We start from the raw sequence: 18,922 nt of genomic DNA, 5'->3' as shown, positions 1-18,922 counted from the left end.
GAAAATGCGATATGAGCCCGAATATAATATCACTGATACGACTTGATTTTTTAATTTACGATTGCCTTTGTGTTGATGAATAAGAAAACAGAAAATATAATTTGAAAGCGCAGCTTTATTTCTACGGTTTGGCTTACCGTCCACACTAATCCGTCAAGAAAACTGAGCCTTTGGAAAACGCTCTTCAAACCGGAGGAATTTGAAAACGCTGGCTTTTCGTTTTAGTGTGGAGAGAAAACATCTTGAAAACGGAGCTTTTTAAAAACAACGACATCACGATAGTTGTGTCATTTCCCTTCCCGAGTTTTCCTCAAACACAAATCCAAAACGACTCGTGACTGTTGCGTTTTCGATTTTCCAGGCGTAGTGTGCGCGCAGAAGATTTGACGCGCTTTCAGAGTGAAACCTCCGTTTCCAAATTTCTCCAGCGTTAAAACGTTGAAACATTAAAACATTGAAAACGCACGTGCTGTCTAAAGCCTGGTTTTCACTAGCGACGCAAGCACAAGCGCAAGCAAAAGGGATGACCCAAGTGAAAACGAAATTCGACGCAAACACAAGCACAAGCAAAATCATCTGAACCTTCCAAACAGTTTAGGCGCGAGGTAATCTGGATCCAGTGTTTTCAGTGGCCAAACACAACCACGTGTGGCAAATATCCTTGTGCATGTCTTATACCTGAGCGGTATTTCGTTTTCACCTATTGCAGCGCAAACGCAAGCATAAGCGCAAGTTTATAACCAGACAAACAGTGAACTACACAATTAAAAAACGCCCCAAATTTCCCACTAGAATACACCAATTGATAAATACAGTGAAACAGGACTCCCCCACCACTTTGATATCAGTTGTAATAGTAGCTAGTTGAGGATATGATTTGCTCAAAAACTATCGAAAATAATGTGGAATAAATTATTAAAAGTTGATACCACCCAAGTCTGTCCATATGAAATTATGAATATGTTTTGACAGTTTAAACCGTAGTTGTAAACGTTTGCAAACATTCTTTTCAATCTACTAAGTTAAGTTTAACTAAATAAACCATTTTCATTTATCCTTTTCCCTCCCTTACAAGGCTTCATAAATAATACAAAAGACGTAAAAAAAGTTAAACGTATCTTGTATGATTGTAAGATAAATTGCAATATAAATTTTGATCTCTTTTAAACAATTTAACAAATATATCCCCTGCTGTTGTGCGTCTGATAAGTACAATGTATTGAGATCACAAATGACATCAGAATGTGGTATGAACAAATTGAGAGTGTCACTCGAGCCGTTAGGCGACTGTATCACTGATGTCCTTACCGCATTTTGATTACAAATGACATCAAATTGTGGTATGAACAAGAAAGTGTAACTCAAGCTTTCAGGCGGGAGTGTCACTGACGTCCTTACAACAATTTTGATGTCTTCTGTGATCTGTTACTGAACTGATGCGCGGTAACATGGAATCTTTCTGTGTTATATAATAAGGAAACAAAAACACAAAAATGTTAAATGCTTATGATGCCATCTATACGTCTGTTCTCCAATTGATCATAAATAACAGCCTATCAAAATGCGTGAATAATTTGACTTATTATTACGAAAAATTACTTTGTTGCTCATAGAAAATTTTTTAAATAACATCAATAACTTTTGGTAAATTTAATTCCTGCCTAGTCAATCTGCATGGGGTTTATTACTTTTATGGATTTTTTTCACGATTAAACCAGGCAACAATGCCATTACAGCTATACCACACAGCTTGATGACTACATCAAAAGTAAAAAGTTCATCTAGGGATGTAAGCTGTGATAAAATGCAACCAGTTTGACAGCATATAAAGTTGTATGGCATTAGACCTACAAAAGCAAAACAAGATACACAGATTACTGACTGTTGAGGGCTGTAAAGAATGTTGAAAATATTAAATAAATGTGCAGTTTCAGAAAATATCCATACTACCCCCACAGAAGGAACTGGAATTTCCTGGGAGAGGGGGCAGGCATAATTTATGACATAATTTTCCTTTGCATGATTGCAGAATCCGCTTTGAAAATGTTACATAATTTCTTTTTTAATCGCACTCTATTAGGAGGTCTGTTAACTAAGATCAGGTACCACCTGACAAATAATCACTTGTTTCTCAAGTAAAATAACTACTAACAGCTTTCCGCAGCTTTCCACCTAAGGTATAAGTCTAGCTAACAACAAGCCATTAAGACAATACAAATGCATCATGATCCAACCTCACCAATTAAAACTGAGAAAAAGAACTGTGTAATAGGTACTTCCAAAATTGGTGACGACATGTTCAGGAACCAATTGGGTGACATAGGAAATAATCTCAAGAACAACAGAAAGAAGAACAGGCTGTCAAGGTTCTCTTTGACCTAAGAAACAAAACAATACATGTCAGTCACCAAAAACTGAATGGGGGGGGGGGGGGGGGGAGATGTACTCTCTTATATGGGCTACCCAGAATGCCCTGTGACACATAGGGATTCATACATACATGTATGTGCAGCCCAAAAGAGGATGGCTTTCTAGTTGTTTTGGCCAGAAATAGGGTATCGCTCTTGCCTATTTTGGTCGCAAATAGGGTATGGCTTTTGCTCTGTAGTCTTGAATTAGTTATGCTTATTTGATAAATAGAAGAATCTACATTTTTAGCCATTTTGGCCAGAAATACGATATTGATTTTGCCCATTCTGGTCACAAATAGGGTATGGTTTTTGCACTCTATTCTTGAATTAGTTATGTTTGTTAGGAGAATCTACTTTTTTCATCATTATCCAAGAGACCATCAACAAAAGCCCTTCACAATGCCTTTAACATCATTCTGAACTAGGGAACTAATTATACAAGTAGGCAGGTCCAAAACAGGGTATTGATTTAAGGGTCAGGTCATTGATAGGGTAGGGAAAATCACAGATTTTAGTCTTAAATAGGGTAACGTTTGTTGGAGCAGGCCACACACCCCCACCCAATTTGTTCAAGGGTACCCCAGGGGGGGAACGGCTACAATCATGCAGATAATCTGATCAGATGAGCCAAAGCCATTATTCCACCCACCTTGCTTTGTAATGCTTGCACTCTGTTTGGAAAATATTGTAATAAAAGAACCTTGCCAAATGCCTTGGACAGGAGATAACAAAATGTCGCGCCACACCCAGTCAAGAAACACACCAATGGGAAGCCTGCCCAGATACCAAATATCGCACCTGCCAGCAAATTCTGAAATACGGTTACAAGACAAATTTTAGCCCAAATTGCTGAATAGAGTGTGCCATTATGCCCCATGTACCCTGAGGGTAATGGCATAATGCGATGTTATAATCTCCCCCTGCTCATGAGATCTGTACAGTCAATTCTTGTCAGAGCGGACGCTCTCAGGACTGTCATTTGGTGTCCATAATGATGCGATGTTTGGTTGTGAAGTGTCACATATGAAATAATTGAAGGCTTTTGTGCAAAAAGGGCGTATATAGCATTTTGGGCCGATTTTTATTTTTTGCAGGATTGAGCTAATTTTTGGCAGACTGACTTGTTTTGACATGAAAAACATCGTTACGTAATTGTTTTTGTTGACTTGCGCTTTGTTTTTGAGAAATAACGCATGCGAAACATTCAGTTTTCCAAGGGTATCTTTTGGAGATCTTCTGTTGAGTGAAAAACAAAAGAAACCTTTGTTTTGCTAAATGATGAGGTCACCGAGGCGTGGTATTTGCCGCTAGTTTTATTATTTATATAATTACGCAATTCTCTTACTGTTGCTTCATTAGCGCAAGCGAATAAGGCGCTGAACAGGCCAGATTCGAGTTTGTTTTGTCGTGACACTGGTTCGATACGAGGTTTTTTCTTTCCAGTCTATTTCTCTACTTCTTTCAAAAATCAAAACATCTATTAAAAAAAAAAAAAAGTGCTGTCAAAGCTGCTAAAAGTAACCGTTTAAGTTTGTGCCACGTCAAAATCCACCGGATCTTAGAATCTTGGTTCTAAACTGGTTAGAACCAAGACAAAATTACAAGGATTTGTATGGAGTAACTGAAACGTAAAAGGGCCAATATCTCACCCCCAAATGGCAATAAGATGCTGATTTTTGGCAAGTTAGCATTCTTCATCATGTACTTTCAGAATATCTCAGTAAATTCCATAATTTCATAAATTTAGTTTTTGTGACGTCACCACTTCGGTACTCTATTACAGGTATGTCATTTTGGCCACTATGTTGCAAAAGTGCAGCTGTTTTGTCAAAACAAATTTCATCCCCGTCACCCAGGCTGGAGTGTTCATATTGGGAAATTTTCAGGATGTTGATCACAAAAAACAAGATCTCAGTAACCGCGCCAGCCTGGCTACTGATATGAACACATCAAAATTTTTACGAAGGAAAGAGTGGCGAGGCGAGATCTCAGAAACTGAGCCAGCCCGGTTGACCAGGTTCATATGAAGAGACCCTATTAAGTAAGTAGTATGGAGTTGTGAGTTATGTGTGTGAAATTGTCATGTATGCATGTGATCAAGAGTCTTGATCTGCAGGCATGTTGCACATGCATAATGCATGTGAGTAGGCAGGTACTCATGCATACCATCATCTCTGTTGACATGGTCATCATCACTGTTATCGCCATCATAATAACCATTAAAACAGTCATTACTGGCGCTGTAATCGTTGGTCGGTCAAACTTAAGTCTACGTTGTGATACAATGTTCCTAATCCCCCTTTGACGTTAACTTACCATAAATACAGATCCTGGAATTGCAAACGTCTGTTTGTACAAATATGCGCTACAGAACAGCAGGAAAACGTAGCCAAAGTTCTCTCTTCTGTATTGTTTCAACAGACTGGCTAAAGACTTCAAATCATCCAAGTCACTTGGAAAATGTAATTCATAACTACAAAAGCATAAATAGGGGAAAAAATATTATTTTCTGTACAGCCAAAATAACATTGCCTTAGTTTGTCACTCGTAGTGAGAGAGAAGTTGTTTAAAATGTGATCGTCAGAATTCTCGACGAGAAAGCTTACCTTTCGCTTTGGTTGGTACCTGCGGAGAAATTTGCATTGAAAGGTGGTCTACACATCGACAACAGTGTCAGGAATAGAGTTGCCGAGAAAAAAGTTGAGCCGATCCCTAGAATACAGAAGACAGTTCTCTCTGTTTTGGACATTGTTTTCATCTCTCGTTTTTACGGCAAATAAGCTACAAATTGTCCAGTATTTCACTAAAACTCGGAAACGGCCGCCATATTGCTTTGTTGCCTCGCCAGATTGCAAGGTCCATGCCTCTACGTGTTATCGCGTGATTTTCAGTGTCCAATGACGGAGTTGATAGTTTTAAAAATCACTGATGTCACGCAATGTTGGATTAGTATTTTATTTTCATCATACGTTTCATCATAAGTTCTGGTGTAGCTTTACAGATGGCGTTTCCTCTGCAGCACGACACATTTCACGGAACTAGGCATGCTAAAGATCCAGACCACGGATTTTTCATGCTAAACGGATTGACATGGATGCAAAAGGAAGAAAAATTCTGCGACGTGACTCTGAAAATTGGCAAAGAGCGAAAGCTTCGTGCCCATCGCGTCGTATTGGCGTTGTCAAGCCGCTACTTTGAAGCACTTCTTGGGACGAACTGGGAAGAAAGCAGATCAGAAGAAGTGGAACTTCTTGGATTTGATGAAAGTGCCGTCACGAACTTAGTGAGGTTTGCATATTCGGGAAGCATTGAAATCACGAAAGACAATGTGCAATTCTTGCTCGAGGCCTCCAATTATCTCGGAATAGAATTTGTACAAAAAGCATGCACAGGCTTCATCTTGGACGAACATCTTGATGCGGATTCATGTTTGGGCGCACTGCAGATTGCAGACATGTTTGCCTTGGAGCCGTTGAGAGAAGAAGCGAAGCGATACGCTCTGCGACACTTCACAGAGGTTTCCATGAAGCAGGATTTTGTAAATCTACCATTTCAATTATTATCAGAGCTTCTTAGAAGCGAATCTCTTCGCGTCGTGGTCGACGGTTTAATTCCTAGCGTGGAGGAAAGGGAATGCGTTGTTTTACAAGCGGTGTTTTGTTACGTAAAACACGATCTTGAAAAGCGTGCAAATTACTTACCACAGCTTTTATCCCTTGTTAGACTTCCGACTCTATCAAGACAACATCTTAAAGAAATCGCTAAAGACAATCTTATAGCAAGCTGTGGATGCAGAAACATGTTTGACAATGCGCTTCGAATGAAAAGAAATGTGGAATCCGGGACTGATTCGGGTAGCGCGAACTCAAGTTGGGCCAGGAGCAGAGATTTTGCTAAATGTGTAGTTACTTGGGGGCCATCCTTTGCCAGCATCCAACAGAGCCTTTGTGAGACATCGGTTTTCACTGACAAAAACGATCTCGAAGATGCCGATTCGAGTGAGGGTGTCTACATCAACGGAATAACAGTATGGGCACAGCATTTGGATATCGATGGCAAGCAATTTGTGAGTGGATTAGAAGTCTTTTACAGCAATAATAAGAAGAACATGTATGGTGTTAAAACGGCGCTGAAACAAAATGAAATTCGTCTTAAAGAGAGTGAAAGGCTTGTTAAAGTCGTAGTTCAAGCTACCACAGTGGTAAATGCACTTACATTTTACACCAACAAGCGAAACATTGATCGCAATATGAAAATATTTCGTGGATCCGACGGAATTCCTGTACGGACTGATCGGCCAATCGGTTGGCATGGGTTCCTAGTTGGAGTTGGCGGCGCTATTGTTGACTTTCACGGGCACTCGGCAATCGCTCGGCTTCAGTTTGCATGGAGAACGTTTTTTCTCAATGATGAAATGCCAATGTTTGAACACCTAATAGGTAAATGCGAAATTTGTGACAAAGGCAGTGAATGCGATGGAAATGACAAAGGTAATGATGATGATGACGACGACGGCGACGAAGACAACGACGATGATGATAACGACGACGACAACGAAGAAGACGACGACGACTTTCGTGATGATGATGATGATGATGATGATGATGACGAGGAAGAGGAGGAGGAAGAGGAGGAGGAGGAGGAGGAGAATCAGGAGCACGAGGAGGACTACGAAGAGGAGGACGAGTTATATGAAAGCCGGATATAGTGATGACTGAGTGTGTATTAGTCCATAATCACCAATGATGGCTATATATTATGTTAATGGTGATAGTGACAATGGCAATGACAATGGTGACCCTTTCTTTTGGCAGAAATGAAATATGACAATGATGTAGACATCAGAAATGTAGGTGCAGAATCGAACCCAGTAGTCTTGCAGTCACGCGATGTGATTTCCATTCAGAGAGAAACTTGTTGATTTATTCCATCTTTCAGCAACTTTTGAAATTAAAAATGTACAATGTTTATCACCGCCGTTATTGGTGTTATATTCTCAATCAAGCTTCGATGGTCTAAGAATAGGAGTTTAACAACCACAAGAAGTTTATTAAGACACGGTTATATGTCAGTGTTCAAGGTCGATGCCATCGTCGTCCCAGGGTCTCCTCCACTGTGGAAAGTAGAGGAAACCCTGGGGACGAAGTTGATGTCGTTTCTAGTGGGGTGTGATGGGAGGCGACAATTTTTAAGGTAGGGTTATAGCATTTATTCATTGTACTGCAATATCTAGGGGGAGGGGGGGAGGGGGGCTCCCATATGAAAAGCTCGGGGATGCTCGTTAGAAATTGGAATTAAACCGCTCAAAGTTAAGAGACCAACATGGGCGTCTCTCGAGCTTTATAAGACCCCTAAAAGATACCACTTTAAAACGGACAGACAGCATTTTTTTAAATTTGTAATTCGTTTCTCTAGCTCAAACCAAACAGGTACCTTGACGGCTGAAATAAATAGCAGCATTTTGTCCAGAAGACTCTGAGTGAGAGTGACGAGTATCCCCGACCTTTTCACATGGTAATCACCGCCCCCCCCCCTCCCCCCCCCCCACCTGGTTCAATATACCGGTTTCCTCAGTTTTCTCCGTTGTCTTTCCGATTTTATGCTTGGTGGCTTCATATAATCGACACCACAACCAATGTGATGAGTTTAAAAACCTGACGTGAAGAATTCCTAGACTGTTTAAAATGGAGATGTTAAAAGAAAAAAAATCGATATTTTAACCACCTTTGTGTAGTTTGTTTTTCTTATTGTCAAACTGTTATCATTCTAGGATCGAAAATAAACATCGCGAGAGAGAGTGCAAGCTTTGCCGGGTTGACTCTGACCGCCGGTTATTTATGATACGATTTTCCACGCGCCGTATAAAGAAGGGTAAAGTACAGAGTTGAACGAGACCCAGATAGCTATTAAACAACAACAAATTTAGAACACTATCCCTTCTGTCAAGAAAACACTGTAACTTCGACTAAACAATCCCGCTGGCAATTTAATTGACCCTCCCGTTGTTAACTCTCCTGTTGTTTACACGCATTCCCCAATCGAGAACTTTCTTTTTCCTTTCTTTTCTTTTTTCTTTTACTTTCTTCTTTTCCTTTCCCTTGATAGGAAGATGAACGAGTGGAATAGTGATTGCTATATCAGTTATTTTTTATGGCCTTCCTGTGAAAATATATGTAAAAAAAGTTCGTTTATTTACATTCAAATCAATGACAAATTTCATTCGCGACAATGACAAGCAGATATAAGAGGAAGTTCTAGGGGCCATTTGTTTGATCGAATTCCTGGCATATTTTAAGCTTGCGTGAAATTTATGACCAGTTAAGCACTCGGAATGGCTATCGTGCATAAATTAACTTAGCGTGAAGAATAAGAAAATAATAATGATAATAATAATAATAATTTTAGAAAAAGAAAATTTGAAAGACGCATTCGTACTTTTAACCTCCGAAGGCCGCGAGCAATGATGCCTTCGCAAAGACCAAACGATCGAAAGAGTGTGAATTCATAAATTCCGTACCACTGTAGTGAATTTAGTGGCAGGATATATGGATTAAGCGAACGGAATAATTTCTACTGGTACCCTGAATAAAATATAATGAACCAATTAGGGGAAACAAGAATCTTCCTGGTACAAAATGTTGTGCGCGTCCTTATTTGACCTGCCATGTTTTTATTTGCCAAACCATTGGGTTGAAGAAGGCCACCTGTTTCTCGCACTGTGATTGGCCAGCGTTTGTTGACAAACTGATCAGCCCTACATTGGTTTACCTGTCACATGACACGGCCGTGAGTTATAAACATCGACTTCTCATGCGAAGATTTGCGGGCTTTCCTTGACGTAAATATGAGATAATCTTCCTGCGAAAGTGTTTTATTCCGAAAACGAAACGTTGACAAGATTAGAGTGTCCGGAGTGAAGTGTCATCTTAATTTTTTTCGCACAGAAAATGAAATTTTATCTTTGCTTGAGGTTTCTCCTATGGCCGATCGAGCACGGACTCATTTGCCATGAAGGGTGTTAAGCTTGTCGTGAAAGGACAAGGAGTAAGAGGTTAGGATGGCCTATTGTTGGTGTTAAAGAAGTGAAATATGAACGTTAAAGACGAAGACTTTACGAGAAGCGAGAAAATCAATTCTCTGGAGAAAAATGGCGGGCTTTCCCCGGGGAGCAAGCCCAAACCTGCGGGAGATAATTTCTTGGCAAAACCGGCGGACTGCGAAAGTCAGGCTTCATCGAACAAAGATTATCCGACGAATTCTACCTCGCTTAGTGGCCTGTTACGAAGGTTGCTAGGTTGCTTAAGGCCTGTGTGGACGATTCTAGGAAAGGCTTCCAAAGAACAGAAGTCAGACCCTTGGATAATTCCATTCGACGAAATAGCCGAATTAGAATGGTTGGGTTCGGGGGCGCAAGGTGCCGTGTTTCTGGGACAATATGGAGGCCAACAAGTTGCCGTGAAAAAAGTGCGTCGCGAAGCGGACACCGACATTAAACACTTGCGGAATATAAATCATCCCAACATTGTCAAATTCAGGTGAGAATATTTATTTGTTTCTTAGCTTTGATGTCAAAGAAACATTGTTGAATGGGAGGGCAGACATGACTGGTACCCAAGGCAGCTCAAGGTCATCATGAGAAATTAAATTGAAATTTAAGTCTTATTTTGTTTAGTTAGCTTCCGCCAGATGGTCTGTATATATGTTTTTACAATGTCACTAAATCTAACCCAGAAATTTCAAATCTAAGATAATTTAAAGAAATTAGTTTTTGAATTAGTGGGTTATAAGTTGTATAAATAAATAATGTTGATTGGTGCTGTACATGAAGTTTTCCTTGCGTTGATTGTTTCTTAATAAAGATGTGTAATCATTGAGTGATACAAACTCCCCTCCAAAAAATTCTCTGACCAGTGATGATCTAACTTTCACGACCCTGTACAAGCTGGTATGAAGCTCTTAATACCACAAACTACCAGTCTATATGCATTGTTTACCACTTACATGGAGAAACCGGTTCATTGACGGTTGTGCAAATGGTAAGCAAAAATGCGTGATGGTAAGCAAAAATGCGTGATGGTAAGTTACATACATACATATAGACATACTTTATTTGGTCTCCCAGGTGAAAAAAAAAAAAAAAAAAAAAAAAAAAATCTGGCAGCCATTGGCTGTTCCAGTTGGATTGGCCATTTACCATTTTTTCAGAAAAAAGACCATAAGAGACTAGGACGGGTTCAACCTCGAAGCTGGCAGTGAGGAATTGCAAATGGTAAGCACATTTCCCGGTTGGATGTTTTGGTTGGAAATTTTGGACTACCTTTCAAGACATTCCATTTATTTCGAAAATTTTATGGCCAATCAAGCCAAAATAATCTTACCATTGAATTTACATTTTGACCAAAATTTTCTGAAATTTTTGGTTAAATGGTTAACAACCCATATTATAGAAAACTAGTTCATGGAAGTTTAGCATACAATATGCCACGTTTGCTATATCAATATTCTAACATGACTCCGAGGCTTTCAAGTCAAAATTGCAAATTTTTGAAGTTTCTTTTGTCTCTCAATTTCCAAAGGAGACTTGGATGCAAAGAAAACAACACCAGATATAGCAGTTTGTCCTGAAAGTCCCGGAGCCATGTTAGAATACTGATACACTGTATATCAAATGTGGCCTAATTTATCCCTTGTGATTTCAGAGGGATATGCAATCAAGCCCCAGTCCACTGTATTATCATGGAATTCTGCCCTAATGGTCAGCTGTATGAGGTTTTACGCAATGGCCGACAAATCACACCTTCCTTACTGATAAAGTGGTCAAAGCAGATTGCAGATGGCATGCACTATCTTCATCTTCACAAAATTATTCATAGGGATTTGAAGTCGCCTAAGTAAGTTGCTAAGAATGTGCTGTTTCAAAAAATATCCATACTCCCTCCCCTCACAGAAAGGATTGGAATTCCCCGGGGAGTGGGGGCTCTGTAAGACCAAAAAATTTAAAGAAATGTATGAAGCTTAATTATTGAAATTTCCAGTGGGAGGTGGGGGGCGTCAGGGGTTTTATTAAGGGCTGGGCACTGGGGAAATTGACCGGTGGTAAGGACAATTTTGCCTGCCTGGTTTGACCATCTAGAGGAAAGTTCTTCTTCTTCAAATAGTTTTGCCAGCCTGTGAAAACCAGTTGTCCTCCTGCTGAAAACGTTAATGAAACCCCTTGGGGGGGGGGGGGGGGTCTTGTAAAAAAAACCTATTCTATGGGAGAGGTATGGTTATTTCCTGGAACTACACAATTTAATGTGTATGTTTTAGGTCAGTTTGTTCTTTAGGTCAGAATGATTTCAACCTAGATGAATTTGCTTCGACCTAGGTTAAATTTTTCAAAGCAATTTATTATTATTATAATTATTATTTTTCACTTTTATTACGTTTGGGTAAATTGGGGGTCCTTAAATGGAATAACATGCACACTACTTACCCCCATCAGTTCCTACACCCTATCAGGATCCCATATCAACCCCCCCTCCCCAAACTTAACCCTGAACCCCCTTGATCTTTTTTCTATTTATTTTGTACTCACCCAGATTTGAACTACTGATCTCTGACTTTTGTAGTCCACTTTCATCTCAACTAGACCAAGTGAGGAATTGTTGCAAATTTGCTCAAAGTTGTTGGTCTAATAAGTTATTGGTCTGGAACTCCCCCTTCCCTGTTGACACCTTGGTTGAAATCTGGCCTAAAGAACAAGTTGACCTTCAACATGTTTACAAGCAACTACAAGTAGTTCACTTTACCACTGTCCCTTCTCCCTTTCCACTGTTTAAAGAAATCTTGAAGAAACACAGAATTTTCTTAGCTTATAGGTAGATATTATAACAAATTATCAAAAAGTATGATTTATTAACGTCTTTGAAAAGGCAGACATTTCGGGTGTATATAACCCTTCTTCAGTGTTCAGAAAACTGTTATACTACAGTAATAGCCCACGTATAAGAACCTGAAGTTTTCAATTTAGCCTAAATACATTCTTATATAAATGGTACTTAAAGCAAATTTAGGCTACCAAGGTTCTTAAAATAGGTTCTTATATTTTCATATGAATTTCATCTGAATATACTATATACATTATAAATATCATCTCATAATACAGTATAACTCATTTATTTGTACCATAGAGCAATCCCTATAGGCAGTTCAGTGCCGGTACAGTATATGTCCTTAACAAAACATAACAAAGCAACTCATGTTGAGAAGCTGAGGCATTGCTCATTGGGAGCTTACGTTGTTTTGATATTTTACAATTATTTATTTCATTGGGATATATTTTTATATTCTACATTTAATATTTTGTGATTCTCACAGAGTTGGAGATGGTCAGAAAGCTTTCTTTGATACTGTAGCAGAGTACAGTACTTGCAAATACTTGGGGAATTATTTGAATGGCAAACACAATAGACATACAACATGGTACTTAAGCTTAAAAGAAAAAAAAAAGTTATGTCAAGTTACTTTTAAATAGATGGTGATCTTAATTCAGCAGTTTCTACCTATACATTTTTACAGCAACCCCACTGATAAGAACCTAACTTAAAATGTTAGCCTTAATAGGTTCTTATGTGGAGGGGGCTTAAAATGAAAATTTTAGCCTGACAGGTTCTTAAAACCCAGGTTCTTATACGTGGGCTATTACTGTACTCAACTGTAGTCAGACATTAAATTGAATTGAAGCCCGTGCGTATGTAAATAGTACATAGTGCGTACAAAATGCATGTCTGAACGCTGTACAAGGGTTATACACCCAAAACGTCTGTTTCTTCAAAGACTTTTATGACACTTGTTAGTAAGTTGTTATAATATAAACCTATAAACTATTTAACTACAAGTGTCACGCGTCTTTAACGGTTTTTCCTTTCACCAGTCATAATTTTCTCATACCGACTGTACTGTTTTATATGTCCTTTGTTCGTTGCAGTGTCCTTGTTGGAGAAGATGACCTGCTTAAAATATCTGACTTTGGTACTTGTAAGGAGTTTAGTGAGAAGAGTGCAAAGATGACATTTGCTGGAACAGTTGCCTGGATGGCCCCTGAGGTTATCAGAAATGAGCCTTGCTCAGAGAAAGTTGATGTGTGGTAAGATTTTGAAATGGCTTTTGTGGTGTTGCAACTTTCTGGAGTTAACAGCAATCATAAAATTTTATTGCTACTTAAAGGGAGGGGAGGGGGTGGTTACTTTCAGAACTTTACAGTATAGTTACTAACAATAAAATGGCAGTCTAAATTTCTGTAGTCTATTATGGTTTACCACTAAATTTTCTCAGATTCTTAGTCTTTTAAATTGATCATGCAATGCAATAGTGTTCATTCAGCAGAGAGACACTATCTGCCCATAGTGCCTGTCCGAGGAAAATACCTGGATACATGTAGATAGTACCCGTCCATGAAAAGTTTTCTGTAAACAAGCGGCCTTATAGGAAAAAAAATTGAAAGACACAATTTGTCTGCATGTTTTCTTTTTCAAATTTTAAATTTGGCTTTTCACGGCTGTCATCTATAAAAGGTTAAAAATAATCAATATGATTTTTGAACTGGCATGTGGAAGAAAATTTAGTGGTGAACAATAAAGGTAATAGTAAGAGTGTTTATGTCTTGGAACTATCAGCCTGATAGTTGCCCCTTACAAATTTGATGTTCTTAAAACTAGCATATTTGCCCTCCAAGCTTCGGCTAAGTTTGGGTAAATATTTGTTTTAAGAACATCAAATTCCGCTGGGCAACTATCAGCTGATAGTTCCTAGACATAAACACTCTATTGTTTAAATACATGTAGTCACCAGCTAAAATTACTTGTCTGTTTGAATACTCAGGTCTTTTGGTGTCCTTTTGTGGGAACTGCTTACAGGGGAGATGCCATATAGGGTAGGTGCAAATTACACATTTTTTCCCTTAAAAATACACCCGTTGGTTCTATTAGAGAAATTAAACAAATTTTCTATTAAAGTACTGTGAGTGTTTCAATCCCCCCACCCCCCCCCCCCCTCGACATGTTTGGTATTTTGTAGTCCTTGGTAACTGAGTCCTAAGACTGTAGAAATCTACGTAGACACCAGGGATATAGCTGAGGACCAGCTGCCAGCTTATTTTACCAACTGGAATTTCACAAGAAAACAAAAACTTGAGGTAATTTTGAAGGTGCAAAGTCCAGAAGAGCCAGCTGGGCTTGTTACTGAACCACCTTAGTGTTGTCTTTAGCTTCATCCCTGAGAAACAGCAAATTAAATGTTCAAGATATTCATTGATTTAAGTTTTTTTTCCTTACATGTTCTCTTTTGTTTTGTACATTTTATGACAGGATGTCGATTCGTCTGCCATTATTTGGGGTGTTGGTAGCAACAGCTTACATCTTCCAGTACCAACCACATGTCCAGAGGGCTTTAAACTGCTTATGAAACTCTGCTGGTAATGTTGATGATTAGTTAAAAGCTTCATTACAATCATTCTAAATGTCAGAATAAATTAATGTAGATTTTACAATTTGATATACAATCTTAGATTGACTGGGAGAAATTTGGGAGGCTCTTAAACAGTCATAACATTGAACATGGTCCTGCAGGGTACTAAATGTGAATTTTTGGGTGTGGTCCCGTGCCACTAACCTATACCAGACTGTTTACCAGACCATGCCAAGCAGCATTCTAGTCTAAACACAAACTCCCTTTCCTATCCCAGACATAATATTTTCCAGAAACCCCATCACCATTACAGCCAGTAGTTTTTAAAGTGGCCATAAAGAATAAATTTGTATTCTATCATTTCGTATTTTATGTAAGGTAGAAGGTTAGGTCTGCATCAGGCCAGTGGCCTATACAGCCAGAGCTTATGATAAATTCAGGTTTCTGTAGTATTAAGCGACTAGTAGTAATTCTACCCCCCCCCCCCTCCCTGGATGGGACTCTAGTCTATCACAGGACCACCTCCCCCCAGCATTCAATTTGCAAACATCCTATTTTTCATATCAGCATAAGGCCTGTTGGCTAATCCAATTTGCTTGTTTACTTTTTCTCTGATGTGTTAATACTACCAAATACATGTGTAAAGGTAAATCTTGTGTTTCCATGTAGGAATAGCAAACCAAAGAATCGTCCATCATTTCAGCAAGTGCTTCTTCATGTAGAGATTGCTGCAGGGGATGTGCTCAAAACACCGCAAGAAATTTACCTCAACAAACAGGTCAGACAAAACAAAACAAAGAAAAGAAAAACTTAACTAAACTTAGCGAAATTCACTTACTTTCAAAGATTTTGCTTTCCCAAACAAGATGCTATGAATGTTTTAAGAAATCTCTTTTTCTTAGTCGTTACCTTTAGAAATACAATGGAACCCTTCCTTATGGCCACCCCATTAATACGGGCACCCTGTAAATATGGCCGCTTAGATATTTGTAGCTGGATTAGCACATTTCCACTGTAGATGCTAGGTTTTCCCATCAATTAACATTATGTACATGTACGCTAGCTAGTGTACATTAATGCTGTTAGAGCTGATAGCTCCAGAGTCTTCTACTCCAAGGTGTGTAGCATCAACATAACAATGTCATTTGCTTGCTAAAAAGTAAAATGTTTTTATACTATGTAGATTACATGGAGGGGAGAAATCAAAGAGCAGTTTGAAAAGATGAAGAACAGAAGTAGTGCACACATGCAGAACCTTCATCAGCTTCAACAACTTGACGAGGAGCTGATAAGGAGAAGGAAAGAAGAGTTAAGGTAAAGTGTTGTTACTACATGGAGTATCAAGTACAGTCAAACCTTCTGTAAGTGGACACCCTTAGGACCAGGTGTCGGCTTATGGGAGGTTAAAAATGCAGTGTTTGTCTGTGTCCACCTACAGGAGGTGTTCACGTATTTATGGTGTCTGTTAGCAAAGGTTTGACTGAACCTTTAGCTTTGTCTGCAGTAATACTGCCTGCTGACAATGTTTTTTGAACTGACACCCTTTCCCATCCCTAAAACATTTATGTTGTTCTGGATAAAGTGACATTAATACTAGAGCATTTTAGTATCACTCAACTAGTGGACTAATGCAAATCCTGCATTTTGATTGGCTACGGTACTAGGGGACTATTAGTAATAGTCATCGAGTAGCGAAATTAGCGCCATCGAGCGTGACGCTTTCTTTCGTTTTATTCCCAAATAAATATTTCTTCAACTTACATTTGCTAACTTTATTATTACCTTTTCTGTCCGACTAGTTGGGTGATGCTAAAACAATTAGACCCTTCGCCCTCAAGGGCCACGGGTCAATAGCCCATTCGGCTTCGCCTCATGGGCTATTGACCTGTAGCCCTTGCGGGCTACGGGTCTAATTGTTAAATAGTCTGCCTCATAATGTGGTCACTTGCGATGCAGATCGCAACATTTTCACTGCATTCCACTGGTAACGATCTACACGTACGTCACAAACTGAGTGACCACATGAGCGATCACATCAAGACAAACGATAGTTAATACTTTGTTATGTACCATATATATATATTCTTAGCCACAATGAACAATGACAACCTCTTAATATGACATTAAATCAACATTGTATTTAGGATGGAGAGGGGGAGGAAAAAAAACCTTTGTTAAACAAAGGAGTGTAGAAGGTACATGTAGGTGGCATGGGTCAAGGTCTCCAGGTCTGCACACAGGTTGGGACCATTATAATTATTCTATTCTTTAGCAAGACACTCAACACTGATTGTCTCTCTACACCCATCCAATGATCGAGTAGCTTCTTATCCAAGGGACTAATAAATAAATACTCTTATTTGCTTCATGCTGTGCAAAATAGTGCAAATGAAGATAAGCTTCAGATATCTCCGTCACCCGCATGACCTTTGTGTAGACTTAACTTGGCTGCCATAATATTTTTTGTAACCTGTACAGCCTTACACATTGTTGACAAATCTCTGAGAAAATGTCTTTTGATCTTTTGTTTTCAGACATGCTAGGGACATCAGAGTCCACTATGAGCAGAAACTGGAGAGAGCCAACAATTTGTATCAAGAACTGAATGAATGCATGCAACATCTAGAAGCAAGAGAAAGAGAACTTCTCAGGTGATGAAATGAAAAAAATAATACTAACAGTGCAAGTGGTACTAGAAGCATCTACACGTAATCTTCTTGTGCATTAGAATATTTTACTATATAGACGCTAGATACAAGTGTTTTCTTGGAAAATACACCACTCATGAAATTCTTTCAAAACTACATCCAGAACCCGAGTTGCATATTTTCCATGTTCTCAGTAGTGAGGATATTGATGACTTAATTTCATGCTTTGTGACGGTTGTTTGTGTTAACAGTCAGAGATTGTCCATACAATTTTCTTGTGTTAAAACAAGGTTTTGCTCGTTGCGCTTGTTCATAAAATATGATTCTTACGACTCCAAAATAAAGTTCATATCTTTTTCATATCTATGTCTGAATGTCCTCTCTGTATGGTTATAACTGTGTAGCTCTCTGGATCATTGTCCACTTCAATCTTTCCCGCCACTTCGATCTTCCTCGCCTTAACTAGAGAATTTTGAAGTCACTCTGCTGATAGGACTCAGGGTAGTTGCCAACCTATAAATGATGCTTCATAATTTTGCAGTAATTGAGAATCAGGTGATAAAGTTTTGTTTGTGACTTTTTTCCATAGGCGCGAGCGCCAACTCAAACTTGTAAACAGCAAGAAGAGGGTAATTAAGTCAGAGCTGAAGGCACGTGCAAATGCTGTGGAGAAGGTGTTATCTAATCAGCCTGCTGGCAAACTCCAGTCCTCAAGCTGGTGAGTAAGTGAGGGAGGGAGGTATGGGGGAAGAGGGGCAGAAAAAGGGGGGGGGGTCAGAGGTAAGGGAAGAGGGAAGTAAGAAGGGAGGGGTGGGTGGGTTGTGAGTAAGAGAGGTACAAAGAGTCACATTTAATATTTGTAAGCGGTGAGCTAGGTTAATGGGCTATATTCATTTTCTCGGTTTTGGACTGGGACTAGCTTGCAAGTGAGGCTTATGCGGGGTGTCCTCATTCAATGATACTTTCCCATATGAGCCTCTATTGCACACTAGTTCCAGTCAATACCTGGAATACGAATATGGTCTATTAGGAAGGCGCATAACTTTATAATGACTGACAGTGGGTAACCCATTAGACCTGTCAGAGGGAAAAAAATGGCCGGGAAAAATAGTCACTCGACTGAGGTCCCAGTTTACACATGTCATTTTACTAACTCTTTTTTTGCTTTTTTTTATGATCTGTGAAAGATTAAGAAAGAAGGTAATGGACGCTGACACAGGCACTTGCAGTATACTTATAGTTTGCGTTTCCTTTGCTTTAGTCCCAACACCTCCAGCAGTTCCAGCAGCCCGATAGAACGTAACTTCTGGCCTCAAGAGGGTGATAGTGAAGAGCAAGAGAGGCAAAGCTACGCCAGAAGGATAAAAAGAAGTCGCAGCTGTCTGAGCAAATCTAAACGCCGGAGATCCCCAGGGA

The 18,922-nt window shown here is 39.2% G+C and overlaps 3 protein-coding genes across 3 annotated transcripts; 2 read left to right on the top strand and 1 right to left on the bottom strand.

Annotated features, from left to right (window-relative positions):
• Positions 1–95: 95 nt before the first annotated feature.
• On the bottom strand, positions 96–5,169 carry LOC145469793 (transmembrane protein 41A-like). Its single transcript, XM_081453603.1, has 5 exons — positions 5,018–5,169; positions 4,728–4,884; positions 3,061–3,222; positions 2,240–2,378; positions 96–1,847 (listed from the first exon to the last, which is right to left on the bottom strand). Exons 1-5 carry the CDS (start codon positions 5,167–5,169, stop codon positions 1,666–1,668), a joined length of 792 nt encoding a protein of 263 aa, XP_081309729.1. The 3' UTR covers positions 96–1,665.
• A 227-nt stretch (positions 5,170–5,396) lies between these two features.
• On the top strand, positions 5,397–7,366 carry LOC145469746 (uncharacterized). The gene has a single exon (XM_081453538.1). It carries the CDS (start codon positions 5,413–5,415, stop codon positions 7,117–7,119), a length of 1,707 nt encoding a protein of 568 aa, XP_081309664.1. The 5' UTR covers positions 5,397–5,412; the 3' UTR covers positions 7,120–7,366.
• A 1,495-nt stretch (positions 7,367–8,861) lies between these two features.
• LOC145470534 (mitogen-activated protein kinase kinase kinase 12-like) lies at positions 8,862–18,921 on the top strand (the record flags this gene model as incomplete). Its single annotated transcript, XM_081454336.1, has 10 exons — positions 8,862–9,946; positions 11,111–11,302; positions 13,381–13,539; positions 14,274–14,325; positions 14,759–14,865; positions 15,528–15,636; positions 16,042–16,172; positions 17,393–17,509; positions 18,096–18,224; positions 18,768–18,921. Coding segments are annotated over exons 1-10 (1,596 nt in total), but the record flags the coding sequence as incomplete, so codon positions are not given.
• Between the last annotated feature and the right edge of the window lies 1 nt (position 18,922).

The sequence above is a fragment of the Orbicella franksi genome, chromosome 15, assembly GCF_964199315.1.
Source record: "Orbicella franksi chromosome 15, jaOrbFran1.1, whole genome shotgun sequence".
NCBI lineage: Eukaryota > Metazoa > Cnidaria > Anthozoa > Scleractinia > Merulinidae > Orbicella > Orbicella franksi.
Note: the sequence above shows the minus strand (reverse complement) of the source record. Positions and strands in the feature narration are given on the sequence as shown.